General features: G+C 49.6%; 1 protein-coding gene and 1 long non-coding RNA gene across 2 annotated transcripts; one reads left to right on the forward strand and one right to left on the reverse strand.

The window, feature by feature from the left end:
* Positions 1-234: 234 nt before the first annotated feature.
* Positions 235-15,007, reverse strand: LOC309558882 (uncharacterized protein). The gene is made up of 13 exons (XM_082261972.1): positions 14,924-15,007; positions 14,312-14,725; positions 14,181-14,230; positions 9,906-9,987; positions 9,381-9,442; positions 4,322-4,455; positions 4,006-4,108; positions 2,542-2,608; positions 2,314-2,380; positions 2,131-2,233; positions 765-881; positions 497-556; positions 235-411 (listed from the first exon to the last, which is right to left on the reverse strand). The coding sequence occupies exons 1-13, from the start codon at positions 14,958-14,960 to the stop codon at positions 322-324; spliced, it is 1,386 nt and encodes a 461-aa protein (XP_082118098.1). The 5' UTR covers positions 14,961-15,007; the 3' UTR covers positions 235-321.
* Positions 15,008-16,203: 1,196 nt separating this feature from the next.
* LOC309559105 lies at positions 16,204-16,870 on the forward strand. The gene is made up of 3 exons (XR_014225446.1): positions 16,204-16,322; positions 16,355-16,432; positions 16,813-16,870. It is a non-coding gene; the product is annotated as an uncharacterized lncRNA (long non-coding RNA).
* Positions 16,871-24,648: the final 7,778 nt, after the last annotated feature.

Consider the following 24,648-nt stretch of genomic DNA (forward strand, 5'->3'; position numbering starts at 1 on the left):
GAGAGGGGACATGAGACAAGAACCATTTCTGGTATTGAAGTAGTCAGTCTATAATATGAAATACTGATCAGACAACGTCCAAGAGTTGAAGTCCAATCATAATGTAACAATGCAGCCAATCACATAGTCCAATGTTCACCTGGCCGGACAGAGATTATGTACTTCATGTAGAATGGGGCCTCCTTAAATAAAGGAACTTTGTGACCCAATCACAGCAGATAATTCTATCCAATCACAGAGCAGGATCCAGCAGGAAATGCTATCAGTCTATCTTCTGGATCCAGCAGACCATGGTGGACAATCTGGAATTGATTTCCATCTTCATGCCTCGAATTTCTGGTAAATGGATTCAACGTAGAGAAGAACTTTCTGCCAATCGGGGCCCTGCATCTGGAGCATGTGATCTACAGACTGCCGGAAAGAAAGAGAAGAGGGCAAATTAGAAGAAAAGGGGAAAGGGGGACGGTGGTGGTGGGGTAATAATAGGAAGACTTACCAAGAGAGGGGCGATTCCAACACCCTCCGCTACCTGAAACGCCAACTGTAGATTTTTCCTCTGAGGAAAAGGAGGAGATTGGTAATTGGAGCCAACAGTGGGGTGGATTATGAGAGGCCAGAGAAGAGGTGGAGATGCCGGCTATCCCCACAACCATTCCCGTTTCATGCTTTTAGAAGCAACCGGATTTATTATTATGGCCAACGGCCTCACCTGTTCTCTAGCTTCCAAAAATCTGAGATGTGAAATGTATTTATGAGGGTCTTACCTTCTCCAGAGGGCGCAGCTGGTTATAGGGAATCGTCTGCGGGAGGTAGGAGTGAAGGAGCGCGCACAGAGCCATGCCGTCCACCCAGGAAGAGCTGAAGTTTGTAATGACCACATGCTGCAAAAATAGATGTGGTCAGCTTGTATGATGATCAAACAAAAAAGAAGGATGGCGCTCTAGCGTGCGCATATAGATGGTAAAGTTTAAGTAATGACCCCAAAAATAGTCTCATTGTACGCCTTGAAGGTTTAATGAACACACACAGATTAAAATAATTGATCAATAAATATACTTCCAAACCGAACCCTAAAGCCTCTGTATCTCCTTGGGGTGCTGTGGGGATCCCTGATGGTGATCGTGGGACTCCAATAACATCGGGTAACCCAAGTGGGAAAAAAGGTGCTCCCTGATGATAGATGTCAACATCCGATGGTAGTGGCTCACACGGTCCTGTGTGCGGCCTCTACACGGAACCAGGGCCAATGTGTTGTCTGAAACCGAGTCCTCCGTGAGGACTGGAAGTGGCGCATGGATGACGTCACTGGAAGTGACGCTGCGGAGGTAAACAGGAAGCTTTATCAAAGCTAGACATAGCGAAACATGTAGTTGTGGCAACCAGAAGCTCTTCAGAAGCTCTTACGATACTCCCTCCGTCCCGCCTGGCTTCCTGTTTACCTCCTCGGCGTCACTTCCGGTCACTTCCGGTGACGTCATCCATGCGCCACTTCCGGACCTCACGGAGGACTCGGTTTCAGACAACGCATTGGCCCTGGTTCAGTGTAGCGTCCGCACACAGGACCGTGTGAGCCACTACCATCGGATGTTGACATCTATCATCAGGGAGCACCTTTTTTCCCAATTGGGTTACCCGATGTTATTGGAGTCCCACGATCACCATCAGGGATCCCCACAGCACCCCAAGGAGATACAGAGGCCTCAGGGTTCGGTTTGGAAGTATATTTATTGATCAATTATTTTAATCCGTGTGTATTCATTAAACCTTCAAAGCGTACAATGAGACTATTTTTGGGGTCATTACTTAAACTTTACTAACTATATGCGCACGCTAGAGCGCCATCCTTCTTTTTTGTTTGAACTGTTTTTATACACCATCCCATGTTAAGGATTGGGCGGCCAGTGGCGCACTTGATGTACTGTTTTTACTAGTTCACAGCTTTTGAGGTCAGGACACAACAGGAAAATTGCATTTAGGATTAGCGCTTGAACCTTTTTTGTGTTAGCTTGTATGATGTGAAGACCTTGAAGACCTCATAAAAAAAAACCACCACATCTGCAGAGTATTCCACCCTGCCCTATGCTAAGAATCCCAACCCTTGCAAAGAACATATCATAGCTCCTCACCCACCTTATAGCCGCAGGTACGGTCCTGTGCCCAACGCAGGAAGACTCCTCTCTTGGAGCCACCATATCGGCGTAGGAAGGATCCAGAGTCCTCAGTCAGATTCTCTCTGCAGGAAGAAGACGGATAAGAGATCAGAAATCTCATGCGGTGATTACTGGTTGGTGTTAAGGGACACGAAGGACCTACGTGGCTTTAGACTGGTTCAGTAAGGTCTCTAGACTTCCTCTGCGCTCCTTGCGGGCCGACGCCGCGTCTAACAGAGGAAAGACAGACATAAATGTACAATGGTGTCTCTACTGTGGAAAAGAAACAGCAGGACTGGGGCCAGAAATACCACAAACAGGAATAGGACCAGCAGGTGAGGGATGGGAACAAGGAAAAAAGACTACTACACCAAGCCACACTCACCCATACCTGAGTCTGGGGGGGAGGACCCTCTGGGGGGGACACTCATGAGGCTGCTGGACTTCACAATTCCATCCTGCGAAGGAGGGAGATATAAGAATGAAGGTGGTGGGTAGGAAGGTAGGTGATGGGATAGGCAGGAAAGGAAGGTAGGTTATGGGTGTAGGGAGGGAAGGAAGGTAGGGGATGGATGTAGGGAGGGAAGCAAGGTAGGTTATGGGGGTAGGGAGGGAAGGAAGCTGGGGATGGAAGTAGGAAAGGAAGAAGGCATGGGATGAATTAAGGGTTAGGAAGGAAGGTAGGTTATGGGATAGGCAGGAAAGGAAGGTAGGTTATGGGGGTAGGGAGGGAAGAAAGGTGGGGATGGAAGTAGGGAAGGAAGAAGGCAGGGGGCAGATTAAGGGTTAGGAAGGAAGGTAGGTTATGGGATAGGCAGGAAAGGAAGGTAGGGGATGGATGTAGGGAGGGAAGCAAGGTAGGTTATGGGGGTAGGGTGGGAAGGAAGCTGGGGATGGAAGTAGGAAAGGGAGAAGGCTGGGGACAGATTAAAGCTTAGGAAGGAAGGTAGGTTATGGGGTAGGGAGGTAAGCAAGGTAGGTTATGGGGGTAGGCAGGGAAGGAAGGTGGGGGATGGAGGTAGGGAGGGAAGGAAGGTAGGTTATGGGGGTAGGAAGGGAAGGAGGGTGGGGATGGAAGTAGGAAAGGGAGAAGGCAGGGGACAGATTAAGGGTTAGGAAGAAAGGTAGGTTATGGGATAGGCAGGAAAGGAAGGTAGGTTATGGGGGTAGGGAGGGAAGAAAGTTGGGGGATGGAAGTAGGGAAGGAAGAAGGCAGGGGATGAATTAAGGGTTAGGAAGGAAGGTGGGTTATGGGATAGGCAGAAATGGAAGGTAGGTTATGGGGTAGGGAGGGAAGAAAGTTGGGGGATGGAAGTAGGGAAGGAAGAAGGCAGGGGACAGATTAAAGCTTAGGAAGGAAGGTAGGTTATGGGGGTAGGAAGGGAAGGAAGGTGGGGGATGGAAATAGGAAAGGGAGAAGGCAGGGGACAGATTAAGGCTTAGGAAGGAAGGTGGGTTATGGGATAGGCAGGGAAGGAAGGTGGGTTATGGGATAGGCAGGGAAGGAAGGTAGGTTATGGGGGTAGGAAGGGAAGGAAGGTGGGGGATGGAGGTAGGGAGGAAAGGAAGGTAGGTTATGGGATAGGCAGGGAAGGAAGGTAGGTTATGGGGGTAGGGAGGGAAGGAAAGTGGGAGATGGAAGTAGGAAAGGGAGAAGGCAGGGGACAGATTAAAGCTTAGGAAGGAAGGTAGGTTATGGGGGTAGGAAGGGAAGGAAGGTGGGTTATGGGGGTAGGGAGGGAAGGAAGGTGGGAGATGGAAGTAGGGAAGGAAGAAGGCAGGGGATGAATTAAGGGTTAGGAAGGAAGTTGGGTCATGAAGAAAATGAAGGTGGGGATAAAGTAGTGGCACATACATTAACCCTCAGCGAGGAGAGGATGACACCCCGAGGGAGGCTGCGGTATCCTTGGACAGTGCCATTCACAGGGGAGGTCTCAGCCCAGTCCACGGTGTCTGACCTTTAATATAACAAATGGAACACTCAGTACTTTGTCTGTATCTGCTTCATCTTACACAATTTACATCGTCCTCTATGTCCATCCTCTGAGCAGATCACAGAACACTCTCCACACTGTCCAATCCTATATCAGGCCATGTGACTCTACTGTTCAATGCAAATCCTGTCCAGCCTGAACCTCCAATCACAGAACCCCATCTATCATAATTCTCACCCCTTAACTCGTAACCTCTTGTTCTCTTTCTCACTCCTCTCCAGCTTCTCCTGGGCTTCCTCCCGAAATCTCTCTGCTACAGCTACAGCGGTGCGGAGGTCAGACTGGAGAAGGTTCAGATCCTGCACCTCGCCCTGTAGAGGAAGAAGAAATAAAAGTCAGGCATTCAGGATGTTTAAATTTCCGAGCCCCATCCAAGGTGAGCAGAACATCTGATACAACACTGAACTCCATCCAAGGTGAGCAAAACATCTGATAAAACACTGAGCACCATCCAAGGAAAGCAGAACATCGGATACAACACTGAACTCCATCCAAGGTGAGCAAAACATCTGATACAACACTGAGCACCATCCAAGGAGAGCAGAACATCTGATAAAACACTGAACTCCATCCATGGTGAGCAGAAAATCTGATACAACACTGAGCACCATCCAAGGAGAGCAGAACATCTGATACAACACTGAGCACCATCCAAGGAGAGCAGAACATCTGATAAAACACTGAACTCCATCCAAATCCAAGGAGAGCAGAACATCTGATAAAACACTGAACTCCATCCATGGTGAGCAGAAAATCTGATACAACACTGAGCACCATCCAAGGAGAGCAGAACATCTGATACAACACTGAACTCCATCCAAATCCAAGGAGAGCAGAACATCTGATAAAACACTGAACTCCATCCATGGTGAGCAGAAAATCTGATACAACACTGAGCACCATCCAAGGAGAGCAGAACATCTGATACAACACTGAGAACCTTCCAAGAAGGGCAGAACATCTGATACAACACTGAGCACCATCCAAGGAGAGCAGAACATCTGATACAACACTGAGCACCATCCAAGGAGAGCAAAACATCTAAAACAACACTGAGAAACTTCCAGTGAGAGCAGAACATCTGATACAACATTGAAAACTATCCAAGGAGAGCAGAACATCTGATACAACACTGAGCACCATCCAAGGTGAGCAGAACATCTGATACAACACTGAGCACCATCCAAGGAGAGCAAAACATCTGATACAACACTGAGAACCATCCAAGGAGAGCAGAACATCTGATACAACACCGAGCACCATCCAAGGAGAGCAGAACATCTGATACAACACCGAGCACCATCCAAGGTGAGCAGAACATCTGATACAACACCGAGCACCATCCAAGGTGAGCAGAACATCTGATACAACACTGAGCACCATCCAAGGTGAGCAGAACATCTGATACAACACTGAGAACCATCCAAGGAGAGCAGAACATCTGATACAACACCGAGCGCCACCCAAGGAGAGCAGAACATCTGATACAACACTGAGCACCATCCAAGGAGAGCAAAACATCTGATATGGGTTGGGGGTTGGTGTGTTTGGGTTGGGGTGGGGGGGGGTTGGTGTCTATGGGTTGGGGGTTGGTGTGTATGGGTTGGGGTTCGGGGTCGGTGTGTTTGGGTTGGGGTGGGGGGGGGTTGGTGTGTATGGGTTGGGGGTCGGTGTGTTTGGGTTGGGGTGGGGGGGGGTTGGTGTGTATGGGTTGGGGGGGGGGGTTGTTGTGTATGGGTTGGGGGGGGAGTTGGTGTGTATGGGTTGGGGTTGGGGGGGGTTGGTGTGTATGGGTTGGGGGTCGGTGTGTTTGGGTTGGGGTGGGGGGGGGGGGTTGGTGTGTATGGGTTGGGGTTGGGGGGGGGTTGTTGTGTATGGGTTGGGGGGGGAGTTGGTGTGTATGGGTTGGGGGGGCGGTTGGTGTGTATGGCTTGGGGTTGGGGGGGGTTGGTGTGTATGGCTTGGGGTTGGGGGGGGTTGGTGTGTATGGGTTGGGGTTGGGGGGGTTGGTGTGTATGGGTCGGAGTTGGGGGGGTTGGTGTGTATGGGTTGGGGGCTGGTGTGTATGGGTTGGGGCGGGGGGTTGGTGTGTATGGGTTGGGGGGGGGGGGTTGGTGTGTATGGGTCGGGGTTGGTGTGTGTGGGTTGGGGGTTGGTGTGTATGGGTTGGGGTTGGGGGGGGTTTGGTGTGTATGGGTTGGGGGGGGGGAGTTGGTGTGTATGGGTAGGGGTTGGGGGGGGTTGGTGTGTTTGGGTTGGGGTTGGGGGGGGGGGGGTTGGTGTGTACGGGTTGGGGTTGGTGTGTATGGGTTGGGGCTGGGGGGGGGGTTGGTGTGTATGGGTTGGGGGGTTGGTGTGTATGGGTTGGAGTTGGGGGGGTTGGTGTGTATGGGTTGGGGTTGGTGTGTATGGGTTGGGGCTGGGGGGGAGGGTTGGTGTGTATGGGTTGGGGCTGGGGGGGGAGGGTTGGTGTGTATGGGTTGGGGGGGGGGTTGGTGTGTATGGGTTGGGGGGGGGTTGGTGTGTATGGGTTGGGGGGGTTGGTGTGTATGGGTTGGTGTGTATGGGTTGGGGTTGGGGGTTGGTGTGCATGGATTGGGGGGGTTGATGTGTATGGGTTGGGGGGTTGGTGTGTATGGTTTGAGGGGGGGGGGGTTGGTGTGTATGGTTTGGGGGGGTTGGTGTGTATGGGTTGGGGGTTGGTGTGTATGGGTTGGGGGGTTGGTGTGTATGGGTTGGGGTTGGGGGGGGGGTTGTTGTGTATGGGTTGGGGGGGGGAGTTGGTGTGTATGGGTTGGGGTTGGGGGGGTTGGTGTGTATGGGTTGGGGGTCGGTGTGTTTGGGTTGGGGTGGGGGGGGGTTGGTGTGTATGGGTTGGGGTTGGGGGGGGAAGTTGGTGTGTATGGGTTGGGGTTGGGGGGGCGGTTGGTGTGTATGGCTTGGGGTTGGGGGGGGGGTTGGTGTGTATGGCTTGGGGTTGGGGGGGGTTGGGGGGGGTTTGGTGTGTATGGGTTGGGGTTGGGGGGGTTGGTGTGTATGGGTCGGAGTTGGGGGGGTTGGTGTGTATGGGTTGGGGGCTGGTGTGTATGGGTTGGGGCGGGGGTTGGTGTGTATGGGTTGGGGGGGGGGTTGGTGTGTATGGGTCGGGGTTGGTGTGTGTGGGTTGGGGGTTGGTGTGTATGGCTTGGGGGGTTGGTGTGTATGGGTTGGGGTTGGGGGGGGTTTGGTGTGTATGGGTTGGGGGGGGGAGTTGGTGTGTATGGGTAGGGGTTGGGGGGGGGTTGGTGTGTTTGGGTTGGGGTTGGGGGGGGGTTGGTGTGTACGGGTTGGGGTTGGTGTGTATGGGTTGGGGCTGGGGTTGGTGTGTATGGGTTGGGGGGTTGGTGTGTATGGGTTGGGGCTGGGGGGCCGGATTGGTGTGTATGGGTTGGAGTTGGGGGGGTTGGTGTGTATGGGTTGGGGTTGGTGTGTATGGGTTGGGGCTGGGGGGGAGGGTTGGTGTGTATGGGTTGGGGCTGGGGGGAGGGTTAGTGTGTATGGGTTGGGGCTGGGGGGGAGGGTTGGTGTGTATGGGTTGGGGCTGGGGGGGAGGGTTGGTGTGTATGGGTTGGGGGGGGGGGGTTGGTGTGCATGGGTTGGGGGGGTTGATGTGTATGGGTTGGGGGGTTGGTGTGTATGGTTTGAGGGGGGGGGGGTTGGTGTGTATGGTTTGGGGGGGTTGGTGTGTATGGGTTGGGGGGGTTGGTGTGTATGGGTTGGGGGGTTGGTGTGTATGGGTTGGGGTTGGGGGGGGGGGGGTTGGTGTGTATGGTTTGGGGGGGGGTTGGTGTGTATGGGTTGGGGTTGGGGGGGTTGGTGTGTATGGGTTGGGGGGGGGGGGGTTGGTGTGTATGGGTTGGGGGGTTGGTGTGTATGGGTTGGGGTTGGGGGGGGGTTGGTGTGTATGGTTTGGGGGGGGGTACGTGTGTATGGGTTGGGGGGGGGGTTGGTGTGTATTGGTTGGGGGGTTGGTGTGTATGGTTTGGGGGGGGGTACGTGTGTATGGGTTGGGGGGGGGGGTTGGTGTGTATGGGTTGGGGGGTTGGTTTGTATGGTTTGGGGGGGGTTGGTGTGTATGGGTTGGGTTGGTGTGTACAGGTTGGGGTTGGGGGGGTTGGTGTGTATGGTTTGGGGGGGGGGGGGGTTGGTGTGTGTATGGGTTGGGGTTGGGGGGGGTTGGTGTGTATGGTTTGGGGGGGGGGTTGGTGTGTATGGGTTGGGGTTGGGGGGGGTTGGTGTGTATGGTTTGGGGGGGGGGGGGTTGGTGTGTATGGGTTGGGGTTGGGGGGGGTTGGTGTGTATGGTTTGGGGGGGGGGGTTGGTGTGTATGGGTTGGGGTTGGGGGGGGTTGGTGTGTATGGTTTGGGGGGGGGGGTTGGTGTGTATGGGTTGGGGTTGGGGTTGCGGGGGGGGGGGGGGTTGGGGGTCGTGGTTGAGTTCCAGCACCTATTTTCTGAGAAAAAAGCCCTGGAGGGTGAGTATATTGTACAGTAGTATGGAGGGTGGTATATTACTGTGGTATGGAGGTGGTGCATTGTAGTATAAATGGTGGTGTATTGTAGTATAGTTTAGTGGGGAGGGTGTATTGTAGTATGGAGGATGGTGTATTGTAGTATAGTGTGGTAGGGAGGGTGTATTGTAGCATGGAGGGTGGTGTATTGTAGTATGGAAGGTGGTGTATTGTAGTATGGAGGATGGTGTATTGTAGTTTAGTGTGGTTCGGAGGGTGTATTGTAGTATGGAGGGTGGTGTATTGTAGTATAGTGTAGTAGGGAGGGTGTATTGTAGTATGGAGGGTGGTGTATTGTAGTATAGTGTAGTGGGGAGGGTGTATTGTAGTATGTAGGGTGGTGTATTGTAATATAATGGGTGGTGTATTGTAGTATATTGTAGTGGGGAGGGTGTATTGTAGTATGGAGGGTGGTGTATTGTAGTATATTGTAGTGGGGAGGGTGTATTGTAGTATGGAGGGTGGTGTATTGTAGTATATTGTAGTGGGGAGGGTGTATTGTAGTATGGAGGATGGTGTATTGTAGTATAGTGTAGTGGGGAGGGTGTATTGTAGTATGTAGGGTGGTGTATTGTAGTATATTGTAGTGGGGAGGGTGTATTGTAGTATGGAGGGTGGTGTATTGTAGTATATTGTAGTGGGGAGGGTGTATTGTAGTATGGAGAACGGGTATCAGAGACGTCTCACCTGCAGCTCGATGATTCTCTGGGTCAGGGTGACATTCTCCCTCTCCAGCTGATACACCCGATCTAGGAGGAGAGAGCACAGTACTGAGTATACACGCAGACTATTATAGTATCATGTGACCAGATGTTTCAGGCTGCAGCTGCCTGGAACTGCTCTATAGATAACAGTGCATTTCCTGCCAAGACACAAATCTAGGCCTATCACTGACTCTCCACCTTGGTGTGTATCTCTCGCAGAGCATCCCTCCCCCAAGGATCTTAACCCCTATACAATGTGCTTCCCCTGTGAAGCCCCTACCCCTTACAGAGTAGCTCTGCTGCAGTGAACCTCCCCTGTGTAGATCCTCCCCTGAGGAACATCCCTCCCCTGTGTAGATCCTCCCCTGAGGAATATCCCTCCCCTGTGTAGATCCTCCCCTGAGGAACATCCCTCCCCTGTGTAGATCCTCCCCTGAGGAACATCCCTCCCCTGTGTAGATCCTCCCCTGAGGAACATCCCTCCCCTGCACAGCATCCGACCTCTCACCTCTCAGTCTCTCCTTCTCCTTGTTGTCCTCCTGTGAGGGTCTCAGGGGTTCCGGGACATTTGGCACCTCTGTGAGCTCCTCCTGTAGACAGAGATTGGTCAGAGTGGACTGTGAAGTCATTGTGTGCCCCACTGATAGTTTATACTGGGGGTGAGAGAAAACTTACTATGGAATACTTCTAGTGTGGAGCATTCTGGGTAATGTGAAGTGCCATGCAGGGTGGAGCAGTCTATGTGATGTGGAGGAGTACAATGCAGGGTGGAGCAGTCTATGTGATGTGGAGGAGTACCATACAGGGTGGAGTAGTCTATGTGATGTGGAGGAGTACCATACAGGGTGGAGTAGTCTATGTGGTGTGGAGGAGTACAATGCAGGGTGGAGCAGTCTATGTGATGTGGAGCAGTCTATGTGATGTAGAGGAGTACCATGCAGGGTGGAGCAGTCTATGTGATGTGGAGGAGTACCATGCAGGGTGGAGCAGTCTATGTGATGTGGAGCAGTCTATGTGATGTGGAGGAGTACCATGCAGGGTGGAGCAGTCTATGTGATGTGGAATAGTCTATGTGGTGTGGAGTAGTCTATGTGGTGTGGAGGAGTACCATGCAGGGTGGAGCAGTCTATGTGATGTGGAGGAGTACCATGCAGGGTGGAGCAGTCTATGTGATGTGGAGGAGTACCATGCAGGGTGGAGCAGTCTATGTGATGTGGAGGAGTACCATGCAGGGTGGAGTAGTCTATGTGATGTGGAGGAGTACCATGCAGGGTGGAGTAGTCTATGTGATGTGGAGGAGTACCATGCAGGGTGGAGCAGTCTATGTGATGTGGAGGAGTACAATGCAGGGTGGAGCAGTCTGTGTGATGTGGAGGAGTACCATGCAGAGTGGAGCAGTCTATGTGATGTGGAGGAGTACCATGCAGGGTGGAGTAGTCTATGTGATGTGGAGGAGTACCATGCAGGGTGGAGTAGTCTATGTGATGTGGAGGAGTACCATGCAGGGTGGAGCAGTCTATGTGATGTGGAGGAGTACAATGCAGGGTGGAGTAGTCTATGTGGTGTGGAGGAGTACCATGCAGGGTGGAGCAGTCTATGTGATGTGGAGGAGTACCATGCAGGGTGGAGTAGTCTATGTGATGTGGAGGAGTACCATGCAGGGTGGAGTAGTCTATGTGATGTGGAGGAGTACCATGCAGGGTGGAGTAGTCTATGTGATGTGGAGGAGTACCATGCAGGGTGGAGCAGTCTATGTGATGTGGAGGAGTACAATGCAGGGTGGAGTAGTCTATGTGGTGTGGAGGAGTACCATGCAGGGTGGAGCAGTCTATGTGATGTGGAGGAGTACCATGCAGGGTGGAGTAGTCTATGTGATGTGGAGGAGTACCATGCAGGGTGGAGTAGTCTATGTGATGTGGAGGAGTACCATGCAGGGTGGAGCAGTCTATGTGATGTGGAGGAGTACAATGCAGGGTGGAGCAGTCTGTGTGATGTGGAGGAGTACCATGCAGAGTGGAGCAGTCTATGTGATGTGGAGGAGTACCATGCAGGGTGGAGTAGTCTATGTGATGTGGAGGAGTACCATGCAGGGTGGAGTAGTCTATGTGATGTGGAGGAGTACCATGCAGGGTGGAGTAGTCTATGTGATGTGGAGGAGTACCATGCAGGGTGGAGCAGTCTATGTGATGTGGAGGAGTACAATGCAGGGTGGAGTAGTCTATGTGGTGTGGAGGAGTACCATGCAGTTGGGAGCAGTCTATGTGGTGTGGAGGAGTACCGTGCAGGGTGGAGCAGTTTATGTGATGTGGAGGAGTACCATTGAGTAATGTGAAGTATAGTTCAGGGTGGATCTGAGTAATGTGAAGTATGGTTCAGGGTGGAGCTGAGAAATGTGAAGTATGGTTCAGGGTGGAGCTGAGTAATGTGAAGTATGGTTCTGGGTGGAGCTGAGTAATGTGAAACATGGTTCAGGGTGGAGCTGAGTAATGTGAAGTATTGTTCAGGGTGGAGCTGAGTAATGTGAAGTATGGTTCAGGGTGGAGTTGAGTAATGTGAAGTATGGTTCAGGGTGGAGCTGAGTAATGTGAAGTATAGTTCAGGGTGGAGCTGAGTAATGTGAAGTATGGTTCAGGGTGGAGCTGAGTAATGTGAAGTATAGTTCAGGGTGGAGCTGAGTAATGTGAAGTATGGTTCAGGGTGGAGCTGAGTAATGTGAAGTATAGTTCAGGGTGGAGCTGAGTAATGTGAAGTATGGTTCAGGGTGGAGCTGAGTAATGTGAAGTATGGTTCAGGGTGGAGCTGAGTAATGTGAAGTATGGTTCAGGGTGGAGCTGAGTAATGTGAAGTATGGTTCAGGGTGGAGCTGAGTAATGTGAAGTATAGTTCAGGGTGGAGCTGAGTAATGTGAAGTATGGTTCAGGGTGGAGCTGAGTAATGTGAAACATGGTTCAGGGTGGAGCTGAGTAATGTGAAGTATTGTTCAGGGTGGAGCTGAGTAATGTGAAGTATGGTTCAGGGTGGAGCTGAGTAATGTGAAGTATAGTTCAGGGTGGAGCTGAGTAATGTGAAGTATGGTTCAGGGTGGAGCTGAGTAATGTGAAACATGGTTCAGGGTGGAGCTGAGTAATGTGAAGTATGGTTCAGGGTGGAGCTGAGTAATGTGAAGTATGGTTCAGGGTGGAGCTGAGTAATGTGAAGTATGGTTCAGGGTGGAGCTGAGTAATGTGAAGTATAGTTCAGAGTGGAGCTGAGTAATGTGAAGTATGGTTCAGTGTGGAGCTGAGTAATGTGAAGTATGGTTCAGGGTGGAGCTGAGTAATGTGAAGTATTGTTCAGGGTGGAGTTGAGTAATGTGAAGTATAGTTCAGGGTGGAGCTGAGTAATGTGAAGTATGGTTCAGGGTGGAGCTGAGTAATGTGAAGTATGGTTCAGGGTGGAGCTGAGTAATGTGAAGTATAGTTCAGGGTGGAGCTGAGTAATGTGAAGTATGGTTCAGGGTGGAGCTGAGTAATGTGAAGTATGGTTCAGGGTGGAGCTGAGTAATGTGAAGTATGGTTCAGGGTGGAGCTGAGTAATGTGAAGTATTGTTCAGGGTGGAGCTGAGTAATGTGAAGTATGGTTCAGGGTGGAGCTGAGTAATGTGAAGTATGGTTCAGGGTGGAGTTGAGTAATGTGAAGTATTGTTCAGGGTGGAGCTGAGTAATGTGAAGTATGGTTCAGGGTGGAGCTGAGTAATGTGAAGTATGGTTCAGGGTGGAGCTGAGTAATGTGAAGTATGGTTCAGGGTGGAGCTGAGTAATGTAAAGTATAGTTCAGGGTGGAGCTGAGTAATGTGAAGTATAGTTCAGGGTGGAGCTGAGTAATGTGAAGTATGGTTCAGGGTGGAGCTGAGTAATGTGAAGTATAGTTCAGGGTGGAGCTGAGTAATGTGAAGTATGGTTCAGGGTGGAGCTGAGTAATGTGAAGTATGGTTCAGGGTGGAGCTGAGTAATGTGAAGTATGGTTCAGGGTGGAGCTGAGTAATGTGAAGTATGGTTCAGGGTGGAGTTGAGTAATGTGAAGTATAGTTCAGGGTGGAGCTGAGTAATGTGAAGTATAGTTCAGGGTGGAGCTGAGTAATGTGAAGTATGGTTCAGGGTGGAGCTGAGTAATGTGAAGTATAGTTCAGGGTGGAGCTGAGTAATGTGAAGTATGGTTCAGGGTGGAGCTGAGTAATGTGAAGTATGGTTCAGGGTGGAGTTGAGTAATGTGAAGTATTGTTCAGGGTGGAGCTGAGTAATGTGAAGTATGGTTCAGGGTGGAGTTGAGTAATGTGAAGTATAGTTCAGGGTGGAGCTGAGTAATGTGAAGTATAGTTCAGGGTGGAGCTGAGTAATGTGAAGTATAGTTCAGGGTGGAGTTGAGTAATGTGAAACATGGTTCAGGGTGGAGTTGAGTAATGTGAAGTATAGTTCAGGGTGGAGCTGAGTAATGTGAAGTATGGTTCAGGGTGGAGCTGAGTAATGTGAAGTATGGTTCAGGGTGGAGCTGAGTAATGTGAAGTATGGTTCAGGGTGGAGCTGAGTAATGTGAAGTATGGTTCAGGGTGGAGTTGAGTAATGTGAAGTATTGTTCAGGGTGGAGCTGAGTAATGTGAAGTATGGTTCAGGGTGGAGCTGAGTAATGTGAAGTATAGTTCAGGGTGGAGCTGAGTAATGTGAAGTATGGTTCAGGGTGGAGCTGAGTAATGTGAAGTATGGTTCAGGGTGGAGCCCTCTGGGTGGTAGTGCTGTGGATCTCTCACCTGAGTGTCCTTGGAATCTGATCTCCCCGCCCCCACCATCAGTATTTTTCCTGGAAGAGACAGGAGATTGGTCAGAGATATGAGGGACACAGGGAAGATGGCGGAAAGCATTGTCCCCTCCCCCGCAGTACCTGCACTCAGAGCCTCATACTGGCCCTTTAGGTTCCCGAGTTCCCTCAGTCCACACTTCAGTTCTTTTCTGACTTCTGTGAGGCGGGCCTCCCAGCGAATGGCGGAGGCCGCTATCCGGGGCCCATCGCTGCCATTCCCAGAGGCCAGGAGACCCCGGAACTGGCTGTGCATTTCATCCAATGAGAGGGAAGCCTGCTGAATCTGTTCCATCGCTCCGTTAAAGGGGGCGCCCCAACCTTCTAAGTATTTCTGCTCATTACTGGATGCCTTCGGCTCCTCGGGGGCAGGGCCTGTGTCAACGAGGCGTCGCTCAGGACTGGCCACAGGTGTGTAGAAAAGTTCCTCCCTGGGGGTCTGTGAAGGGCTTTGGTGGGGTTTGTACAGAGAAGGCGAAGTTGGGGATGCGGAGGAATCTGAGAAAAGACAAAACATCCGCCATGAAGAGCCCAGAGGAGGAAGAAGAGAGACATCACATGACATGGAGAGATGAGACAGAGGAGGAAGAAGAGAGACGTCACATGACATGGAGAGAGGAGACAGAGGAGGAAGAAGAGAGACGTCACATGACATGGAGAGAGGAGACAGAGGAGGAGCCAGTGGAGGTCACTTACCTGTGTCAGGAGCATTCTTTACACTGTTACCACCCATCACCAATAGACAACCCAGGAGGAGACTGAAGGCCCTTGGAAGAAGATGGAGGTCCGGAGAGGATAAAATGGTCACAGAAAGTGACAGAGGGAGACAATATTCCTGGAGATCGGTCCTAATCCACGACTGACCCGGGAGATGGACGTTGGTCTTGGAGAAGAGCCTGGGAAATGTATGCAAGATGGTGTGCTGGACAGATGGGAGTCCTCAGGGGCTGGGCTCAAGATGGATGGTGTGCTGGACAGATGGGAGTCCTCGGGGGCTGGGCTCAAGATGGATGGTGTGCTGGACAGATGGGAGTCCTCAGGGGCTGGGCTCAAGATGGATGGTGTTCTGGGCAGATGGGAGTCCTCAGGGGCTGGGCTCAAGATGGATGGTGTGCTGGACAGATGGGAGTCCTCGGGGGCTGGGCTCAAGATGGATGGTGTGCTAGACAGATGGGAGTCCTCAGGGGCTGGGCTCAAGATGGATGGTGTGCTGGACAGATGGGAGTCCTCGGGGGCTGGGCTCAAGATGGATGGTGTGCTGGACAGATGGGAGTCCTCAGGGGCTGGGCTCAAGATCATTTAGGTGTCCAAAGAAGAAAATGCCAGTCCTGGAAGATGGATGGTGGTCAAATGACATAACGGGAGGAAGTTGAAGGTTCTCAGGGGGACATGGAAACCTCTGGTGAAGGATGGAGGTCCAAAAAAAAAGAGGAGCTTCTGGAACAGATACCACAGAAAGTGACAGAGGAAACCGTATTCCTGGAGATTGGTCCTAATACACAATTGTCCTGGGAGATAAGCACTGGTCCTAGAGGAGAGCCTGGGAAACGAATGAAAGACCTGCAAGATAATGTGCAGACTGGGCTCAAGACCAGGTAGGTGTCCAAAGATAATACCAGTCCTGGAAAGTGGTCAAATGGACATCATAATAAGAAGTTGAAGGTTCTCAGGGGGACATGGAAGCTTCTGGTGAAGGATGGAGCTCCTGAAGAAAGAGGCAGAGGAGCTTCTGGAACAGAAACCACAGAAAGTGACAGAGGAAAACCGTATTCCTGGAGATCGGTCCTCATCCACAATTGTCCTGGGAGGTGCTGGACTGATGGTAGTCATTAGGGGCTGGGCTCAAGACCAGTTAGGTGTCCAAGGAAAATGTCAGTCCTGGAAGATGGATGGTGGTCAAACGGACATCATAACAAGAAGTTGAAGGTTCTCAGGGGGACATGGAAGCTTCTGGTGAAGGATGGAGCTCTTGAAGACAGATGGTGCTCCTGGTTGTCAGTCCCTGAAGGCAGATGGTGCTCCTGGTTGTCAGCGGCCAGTCCCTGAAGATAGATGGTGTTGCTTGTTGTCAGTGGTGAGCCCCTGAAGACAGATGGTGCTCCTGGTTGTCAGCCCTGAAGACAGAAGGAGCTCCTGGTTGTCAGTCCCTGAAGACAGAATGTGCTCCTGGTTGTCAGTCCCTGAAGACAGAAGGAGCTCCCGGTTGTCAGTCCCTGAAGACAGAAGGAGCTCCTGGTTGTCAGCCCTGAAGACAGAAGGAGCTCCTGGTTGTCAGTCCCTGAAGACAGAATGAGCTCCTGGTTGTCAGTCTCTGAAGACAGATGGTGCTCCTGGTTGTCAGTGGTCAGTCCCTGAAGACAGATGGAGCTCCTGGTTGTCAGTGGTCAGTCTCTGAAGACAGAAGGAGCTCCTGGTTGTCAGTGGTCAGTCTCTGAAGACAGATGGTGCTCCTGGTTGTCAGTGGTCAGTCCCTGAAGACAGATGGAGCTCCTGGTTGTCAGTGGTCAGTCTCTGAAGACAGATGGAGCTCCTGGTTGTCAGTCCCTGAAGACAGATGTTAGTCCCAGGATCAGGCGAGGCAGCAGTGAGACGGGGACACACCTGTAGCAGACGGCTCAGACTGGGATTTCCTGCATTACTTCTTTCTCACTCTCATTCCATCACTTTCCCCGTCACTCAGTGTGCGCAAATCCTGTGTGACCGCATTACTGTGCACACCCAGCACCCCAGCCTGGCACACCGTGAGACTCCACACCCAATCACAACCACTCCCTGCTACATGCCCTGACCTGTGTGCGTACAACCTGACATAAAGCCATCACACACAATGCAGCTTACAGAGATCGAATCCTGCACTACTAATAGTAATAGTGATCACCTGGCATTCCGGGAATCCGGCTCCTCCAGGTTTTATTCGGATTTGGATGGAAACAACAAAGACCTGGCTGGGGTCTCCTCACACCTAATGCCATAACCTGGGGGGAAGTCTCAGCTGGGGTGGGCGATGTGCTCAGATCTGCCTCTTCCAGGGACCCAACTCTGCTGCATTCCTCTATACCAGGCCATGGAGATGTGTGAAATCAGAATTGTCTCTGTCCCAGAGTAGCCAATCAGCACCCTGTACTACAGAAATTCCCGAAAGTCCAATATATAAAGCTGGGGAGCTGCCCGACCTTGTGTACAGAGTGCCCCCTGCTGGTCAGGATATATATATATATATATATATATATATATATATATAGTGCCTTGCGAAAGTATTCGGCCCCCTTGAACTTTTCGACCTTTTGCCACATTTCAGGCTTCAAACATAAAGATATAAAACTGTAATTTTTTGTGAAGAATCAACAAGTGGGACACAATCATGAAGTGGAACTAAATTTATTGGATATTTCAAACTTTTTTAACAAATAAAAAACTGAAAAATTGGGCGTGCAAAATTATTCAGCCCCCTTAAGTTAATACTTTGTAGCGCCACCTTTTGCTGCGATTACAGCTGTAAGTCGCTTGGGGTATGTCTCTATCAGTTTTGCACATCGAGAGACTGAAATTTTTGCCCATTCCTCCTTGCAAAACAACTCGAGCTCAGTGAGGTTGGATGGAGAGCGTTTGTGAACAGCAGTTTTCAGTTCTTTCCACAGATTCTCGATTGGATTCAGGTCTGGACTTTGACTTGGTCATTCTAACACCTGGATATGTTTATTTGTGAACCATTCCATTGTAGATTTTGCTTTATGTTTTGGATCATTGTCTTGTTGGAAGACAAATCTCCGTCCCAGTCTCAGGTCTTTTGCAGACTTCATCAGGTTTTCTTCCAGAATGATCCTGTATTTGGCTCCATCCATCTTCCCATCAATTTTAACCATCTTCCCTGTCCCTGCTGAAGAAAAGCAGGCCCAAACCATGATGCTGCCACCACTATGTGTGACAGTGGGGGATGGTGAGTTCAGGGTGATGAGCTGTGTTGCTTTTACACCAAACATAACGTTTTGCATTGTTGCCAAAAAGTTAGATCTGAGCAGAGCCCCTTCTTCCACATGTTTGGTGTCTCCCAGGTGGCTTGTGGCAAACTTTAAACGACACTTTTTATGGATATCTTTAAGAAATGTCTTTCTTCTTGCCACTCTTCCATAAAGGGCAGATTTGTGCAGTATACGACTGATTGTTGTCCTATGGACAGAGTCTCCCACCTCAGCTGTAGATCTCTGCAGTTCATCCAGAGTGATCATGGGCCTCTTGGCTGCATCTCTGATCAGTCTTCTCCTTGTATGAGCTGAAAGTTTAGAGGGACGGCCAGGTCTTCCTAGATTTGCAGTGGTCTGATACTCCTTCCATTTCAATATTATCGCTTGCACAGTGTTCCTTGGGATGTTTAAAGCTTGGGAAATCTTTTTGTATCCAAATCCGGCTTTAACCACTTAAGCCCCGGAAGATTTTACCCCCTTCCTGACCAGGGCCTATTTTGCCATTTGGCACTGCGTGACTTTAACGGACAATTACGCGGTCATGCGACGCTGTACCTAAACAAATTTGACGTTCTTTTTTCCCCACAAACAGAGCTTTATTTTGGTGGTATTTGATCACCTGTGCAATTTTTACTTTTTGCGCTATAAACAAAAAAAGAGCGTCAATTTTGCAAAAATAACAATATTTTTCACATTTTTTTTATATGAAACAAAGTAAAAATCAAAATTTTTTAACATTTTTGGCCAATTTTTTTTTACCATATGTTTGGTAAAAAAAAACGCAAAAAGCGTATTTTGATTGGTTTGCGCAAAAGTTATTGCGTTTACTAACAAAGGGAAAGATTTTTGTCATTTTTGTTTTTTTTTAACGCGTAATGGCGGCGATCTGCGATTTTTTTTGCGGGACTGCGACATTGCGGCGGACAGATCGGACCCCTAACTGACATTTTTGACACTTTTGGGGTTACCAGTGACATTACTACAGTAATCAGTGCTATACATATGCACTGTTACTGTAAAATGACACTGGCAGTTAACTTTTATGGGGGGTTATGTGTGTCCCTAGGAGCGTGATTCTAACTGTGATTGGCTGTGGCTTGAGGTGTAGGAACAGTGATCAACGGTCCTACATAGTAGAACCGTATGATCACTGTTCATACACAGGGGAGAATGACAGTTTACATTAGTCGCCTGCCTTTCTCCCGCTCTAATGGACGATCGCAAGTGACCGGCGGACATCGGGTCCGCTGGGCACACGCGCGGGGGGGCCCGTGACCGCGCGGGAGCGCGCCTCCGACGGTGCGCACTCGCTCCCTAGACCCTCACAGGCTAGCGACGTAGCCCTACATCGCTTTGCCTGTGAGGGGCTGACCGCCGATGTAAATAGTCGTGCGACGGTCGGCAAGTGGTTAAACTTCTCCACAACAGTATCTCGGACCTGCCTGGTGTGTTCCTTGTTCTTCATGATGCTCTCTGTGCTTTAAACGGACCTCTGAGACTATCACAGTGCAGGTGCATTTATACGGAGACTTGATTACACACAGGTGGATTCTATTTATCATCATTAGTCATTTAGGTCAACATTGGATCATTCAGAGATCCTCACTGAACTTCTGGAGAGAGTTTGCTGCACTGAAAGTAAAGGGGCTGAATAATTTTGCACATCCAATTTTTCAGATTTTTATTTGTTAACAAAGTTTGAAATATCCAATAAATTTCGTTCCACTTCATGATTGTGTCCCACTTGTTGTTGATTCTTCACAAAAAATTACAGTTTTATATCTTTATGTTTGAAGCCTGAAATGTGGCAAAAGGTCGCAAAGTTCAAGGGGGCCGAATACTTTCGCAAGGCACTGTACATATATATATATACACACACACACACAGTGTTTCATAAAATTAGAATATCATCAAAAAGTTAGTTTATTTCCGTAATTCAATTCAGAAAGGTAACCTCCTGTATTTTCTATAGATGTGTCACACAGAGTGAGAGATTTCCAGCATTTCTTTCTTTTATTTTTGATGATTATGGCTTCCAGCGAGTGACGCCCCAAAATTCAGCATCTCAGAAAATTAGAATATTACATAAGACCAATAATAAAAAAAAAAAAAAAGTATTTTTAATACAGAAAAGTTGTCTTAGTGAAAAGTCTGTCCATGTACAGTATAGGAGGAGAAGTCTGTCCATGTACAGTATAGGAGGAGAAGTCTGTCCATGTACAGTATAGGAGAAGTCTGTCCATGTACAGTATAGGATGCACTCAGTACTTGGTCGGGGCTCCTTTTGCATGAATTACTGCATCAATGCGGTGTGGCTTGGAGGCGATCAGCCTGTGGCACTGCTGAGGTGTTATGGAAGCTCAGGTTGCTTTGATAGCGGCCTTCAGCTCCTCTGCATTGTTGGGTCTGGTGTCTCTCATCCTCCTCTTGACAATTCCCCACAAATTCTCTATGGGGTTTAGGTCAGGCCAGTTTGCTGGCCAATCAAGCACAGTGATCCCATGATCATGTGATCAGGTATTGGTAGTTTTGGCAGTGTGGGCGGTGCCAAGTCCTGCTGGGGAAAATGAAATCAGCCTCTCCATAAAGCTGGTCAGCAGAGGGAAGCATGAAGAGCTCTAGAATTTCCTGCTAGAGGGCGGAGCTGACTTTGGACCTGATAAAACACAGAGGACCAACACCAGCAGATGACACGGCTCCCCAAATCATCACTGACTGTGGATACTTCACACTGGACCTCGTGCAACTTGGATTCTGTGCCTCTCTATACCTCGTCCAGACTTTGGGACTATGAAGTCCAGGGTGAAGTTTCCACAGTCAGTGATGATTTGGGGAGCCGTGTCATCTGCTGGTGTTGGTCCACTGTGTTTTATCGAGTCCAAAGTCAGCGCAGCCCTCTAGCAGGAAATTCTAGAGAACTTCACGCTGCCCTCTGCCGACCAGCAGATTTAATTTTTTTTTTTAACTTTTTCCCCTCTTTGCATGGCAAATTTTACACTTCCATCAAGAACAAGATCTATTCAGATCCTCAGTCACGGGGAACAAATGGGGAGCTATATAGGGAAACATCCTGTACATGGTTTAGGAGCGAGAGGCCAACAGTCCCTAAAACAAGATAGACAGAGCAGAAACCAAATTGTCCAAATTAATCCACATCTGATGACCCCTCCCAAGCAGGATGGTCCAATGCTGCAGCAACAGCCAAATCTTTCAAAGCTCCAGGAGGATGATCGGGAAGAGACTAAAGCCCCGTACACATGATCAGATTATCAAAAGAGCTGTCGTCCGTTTTTTGTGGCATGCTAGTCTGATGTGGAAAGTGAAGAGGTTTTTTTCATACGAATTTTCCCGTACGACAGAATTCTACTTCGGAAGTAATGTCATGTGTTGGATTGCTTTGTATGCGTTCTTTCATCTCTGAGAATGCCTAATCTTGCTCTTAAGATTTTTTTCCGTCGAAATCTGTACTAATGAGACAAAAATCAGACGTTGTATTACAGACAGCAAAAATTTTATAGCCTTCACATCAGGATTTTGTCAGCCGAAAAAAAGCACCATACTAACAATCCGAAAATCAGCAGATCGGTCGTCGGACGATAAGAAAATCTGAAGGGAAATTTCGTCCGACGACCGATCTGCCGATTTTCAGCTTGTTAGTATGGTGCTTTCAACAGCCGACTCCGACTTTTCGGCTGACAAAATCCTGATGTGCAGGCTATAAAATTTTTTGTTGTCCGTAATACAACGTCCGATTTTCGTCTCATTAGTACAGATTTCGACGGAAAAAATCTTAAGTGCAAGACTAGGCATTCTCAGAGACGAAAGAACACATACAAAGCAATCCAACACATGACATCACTTCTGAAGTAGAATTCTGTCGTACGGGAACATTCGTATGAAAAAAACCTCTTCACTTTCCACATCAGACTAGCATGCCACAAAAAAGGACGACAGATCTTTGGATAATCTGATCGTGTGTACGGGGCTTAACAAATAAGTCTCCTACACCGGCAAGGTGCCCAGAACTCCTACCCGGCCTGACAGGCTGGTATCCTTTGCGAGGATCTTCCAAAAAGGCAGGAAGTTCCAAATTCAGAGCCCAATTTCTAAACCACCAAGCCTGGGACAAACTGGTTCTCGTGCCAAAACAGATCTGTCTGTCCAGAATTATCTGATGACAACAGAATGTTACATTGTAGAAGTCTGAAGAGAAACTGGGCAAACGGGACTGCCTCGAAAAAAGGCCACCATCAGACCCCAAGAATCATGAAAAAGTTGACTAAATTGAAGATGGGAGAGCTTAAATGACCTCCTGTGGAAAAAAAACACTTTGGTAGTCTGTACTTTGTCCAGGATTAGACCCAGATACTCCAAATAGTGAAAGTTCCAGCAACCATTTCTGAAGGTTCAGGATCCATCCAAACCACTAATGTCTGGGCAGTCAAAGCCACATTTGTCTGGCAGAGCACACGCCGAATGTTCAACAGAAGATTTCTGCAGTTCCAATCCCCACTGCCACAAGAGTGCATTCAACTAGGGCCAGCCAAGGTGCAGACAACAGACAGAAGGGCAGTATCACAAACCGTGTAGTGAAGGGTCCTACAGCAAAATATAAAAAATGCTTGTGTGTTGGAAGGACAGGGGCATGTAGGTACAATTCCTTAACGTCCACCAAAGCTAGAAAGTCTCCCCGGGAAAGAAAGCCGATGACAGACCTGGTGGATTCCACATGGGTTTTCTGAGCTCAAATGAAGACATTCAGTGCTTTGAGAGCCAAGATGGGGTGGATGTCGCCTTTGAGTTAGGGAACAGTAAACAGAAGAGAAGCAGAGAAACTGGCCACCTTTGACAAAGATAAGGAAGACTCCCAAGACAGGACAGCCTCTAGGAGCAGTGGGCAACAAGATTCCAGACTGCAGGCATTGGTGGCATCAGTAGATGTGGTGCAACAGCTACAGAGCTGTACTAAGGCAAGGCTATGGGCACTCATGAACCTGAACAGTTGGTAGTCAATGAAGGTCATGTAGCTCTGGACCAGAGAAGTACTTTGCGACTGTTTACGAGATTGGCATCTGGAAGGTCCCCTATACAAGAGTCAGTCTAGACCAGTGATGGCGAACCTTGGCACCCCAGATGTTTTGGAACTACATTTCCCATGATGTTCATGCACTCTGCAGTGTTGAGTTGAGCATCATAGGAAATGTAGTTCCAAAACATCTGGGGTGCCAAGGTTCGCCATCCCTGTTCTAGACTATGTACTGTCAATGCAGTCTGTGACTTCAGAACATTTAATTAACAGTTTCAGTATAGAACTATGAAAAAAAAAAAAAAGGGACTAGAGGGCGGGGCCCTCCAGGGCCACAGCTACACAGAAGCGTTTTTGTTCTGCTTGATGAAAAATGATCACGGTCCCCAGAGAGCACTGCCCTAATGTAGAACAATTCCATCTCTCTGTACCAATGATCCAATCACAAAACCCAGCTCAGGGTATAGCATATGGCACATGGCATACAACCAATCCCCACCATTACCCTAATCTCCGCAGAGCTAATTCTCATTGCACCATTACCCCAATCTACGCAGAGCTAATTCTCATTGCACCATTACCCCAATCTACGCAGAGCCAATTTCCATTGCACTATTACCCCAATCTCCACAGAACGAATCCCACCACACCATTACCCTAATCTCCGCAGAGCTAATTCAAATTGCACCATTACCCCAATCTCCACAGAACGAATCCCACCACACCAATCTCCGCAGAACCAATCCCACCACACCTTTACCCCAAACAATGCAGACCTAATCCCCACCACACCATTACCCTAATCCCTGCAGCACCAATCCCCTCCCCCACCGCACCATTACCCCAATATCCGCAGTGCCAACCCCCATCGCACCATTATCCCAATCTCCGCAGAGTTAATCCGACCACATTACCCCAATCTCTGCAGAGCCAACCCCCACCGCACTATTATCCCAAACTCTGCAGTGCCAATCCCCACCGCATCATTACCCCAACCTCCGCACAGCCAACCCCCACCGCACTATTACCCCAACCTCCGCACAGCCAACCCCCACCGCACTATTACCCCAAACTCTGCAGTGCCAATCCCCACCGCATCATTACCCCAACCTCCGCAGAGCCAACCCCCACCGCACCATTACCCCAATCTTTGCAGAACCAATCCCACCGCACCATTACCCAAATCACTACAAAGCCAATCCCACCACGCAATTACCCTGATCACTGCAGAACCAATCCCCATCGTACCATTACCTCAATCTCTGCAGAGCCAACCCCCACCGCACCATTACCCCAAGCTTCGCAGAGCAAATCCCCACCACACCATTACCCCAAGCTCCGCCGAGCCAATTCCCACCACACCATTACCCCAATCTTTGCAGAACCAATCCCACTGCACCATTACCCAATTCACTACAGAGCCAATCCCGATC

This window comes from Pelophylax lessonae (genome assembly GCF_965119305.1).
Source record: "Pelophylax lessonae genome assembly, chromosome: 6".
NCBI classification, from domain to species: domain Eukaryota; kingdom Metazoa; phylum Chordata; class Amphibia; order Anura; family Ranidae; genus Pelophylax; species Pelophylax lessonae.

Excerpts from the sequence above, each read along its gene's own strand:
- LOC309558882 (XM_082261972.1), bottom strand. The coding sequence starts at position 14,960 with ATGGGTGGTAACAGTGTAAAGAATGCTCCTGACACAG. Across the intron at positions 4,109-4,321 it reads AAGAGGTTACGAGTTAAGGG|GTCAGACACCGTGGACTGGG; the intron begins GTGAGAATTATG and ends GTTATATTAAAG. Across the intron at positions 882-2,130 it reads ACCGTACCTGCGGCTATAAG|CATGTGGTCATTACAAACTT; the intron begins GTGGGTGAGGAG and ends CTATTTTTGCAG.